General features: G+C 42.5%; 1 protein-coding gene across 1 annotated transcript in view; it reads left to right on the top strand.

The window, feature by feature from the left end:
* Nucleotides 1-364, top strand: part of PHALS_09140 (pogo transposable element with krab domain-like) — a gene marked incomplete at both ends in the record, with an annotated part of 2,036 nt that extends 1,672 nt beyond the window's left edge. Inside the window, one exon of the mRNA XM_024724586.1 lies at nt 12-364. Coding sequence (XP_024575447.1) covers nt 12-364 — 353 coding nt within the window. The remainder of the gene's footprint in view (nt 1-11) is intronic.
* Nucleotides 365-1,184: the final 820 nt, after the last annotated feature.

Below are 1,184 nucleotides of genomic sequence, written 5' to 3'. Positions count from 1 at the left end.
TCGCTCAACAGGGTTTGCATCCATGCGCATCACTGTCATTCTTGCGGTGAGCGCAGCCGGCAAGAATCTGCCACCAATCTTGATCTGGAAAGGAGCTGGCCTTGTCAGCTTTGAGAAAATTGATGGAGTGTACGTCACGTACCAGAAGAAGGCGTGGGTTGACGATTCGCTGCTCAAGCGCTGGATCGATTTGCAGTTCCCTATGGTAAATGTCAGCAATGGAAAGTTTTTGATTTGGGACTCAATGAGAGCTCATATCTCGAAGGAAGTCAAGGCAAAGTGTCAGACGCGCGACATCAAGATGTGTGTAATTCCTGGAGGACTCACTCCTTATCTTCAGGCTGGTGATATCGGCATCTATTGATACTTCAAGGACATTTTTAGGAGAATGACCAGGTGAGATACACCAAATATGGCGATCCCAGGCCGCCAGTATGCTCATGGGGTCGTAAGGCATAGGCACAGACCGATGGAGACGCTGTCGTTAACTCCATCATTAGTGCTGGCTTTGCAGACAACTACCAAGACTGGTTTGTTGCTCGACTTGACGTGTACGGTACGTTGTTTCGATAAAGCTACAAGACGGACGGCGACAACAGTGTGGATGCGGATGTTTTCAACCTTGACGTTCTGGACAAGACTCTTGATGAAATTGGAGTTGTGATTGATAAATAGGAAGCACTTCCAAAAAACATAAAAAAGAACTGCGTTACTTCAGCACAATTTTGATTCAACCTTCAGCATGTCCTCGGGGAATAAATTCCCACACACAACGCTTACGATCCATCATGGACCCAATCCCGCGGTAGCGGACCCGTGACGGAGGCATCTTCTCTAGAATTGTTAGGAATGTTATTTTTGTATTTGTTTTGAGTTTGTGACGTACTTCGAAATCCAAAATCGCTATTTTTACATTGTCACTAAAATATTCTGTTTTTCGAAAAAAATCCGGATTCTTTGGGCTTGAGTCCGGTACAAATAAATAGAAGACCGGAATCTAATTGGGAAAATCCGTTAGAAGTTCATGTACAATTTTTATGCCTACCGTAGTAAATAAAAAGATTAATTGAGGCATTTTTAAATAGCGATTGAGTTAACATTAAAAGTGACCAATTCTCGCAAGAAATTGTGATTATTTTGTGAACTTTTGATGCACCATTTTCAAAATTCAAATAAGTGAAAAA

This window comes from Plasmopara halstedii, assembly GCF_900000015.1.
Source record: "Plasmopara halstedii genome assembly, contig: Scaffold_350, whole genome shotgun sequence".
Lineage (NCBI taxonomy): Eukaryota > Oomycota > Peronosporomycetes > Peronosporales > Peronosporaceae > Plasmopara > Plasmopara halstedii.
This window is presented reverse-complemented; position numbering and strand designations above follow the sequence as displayed.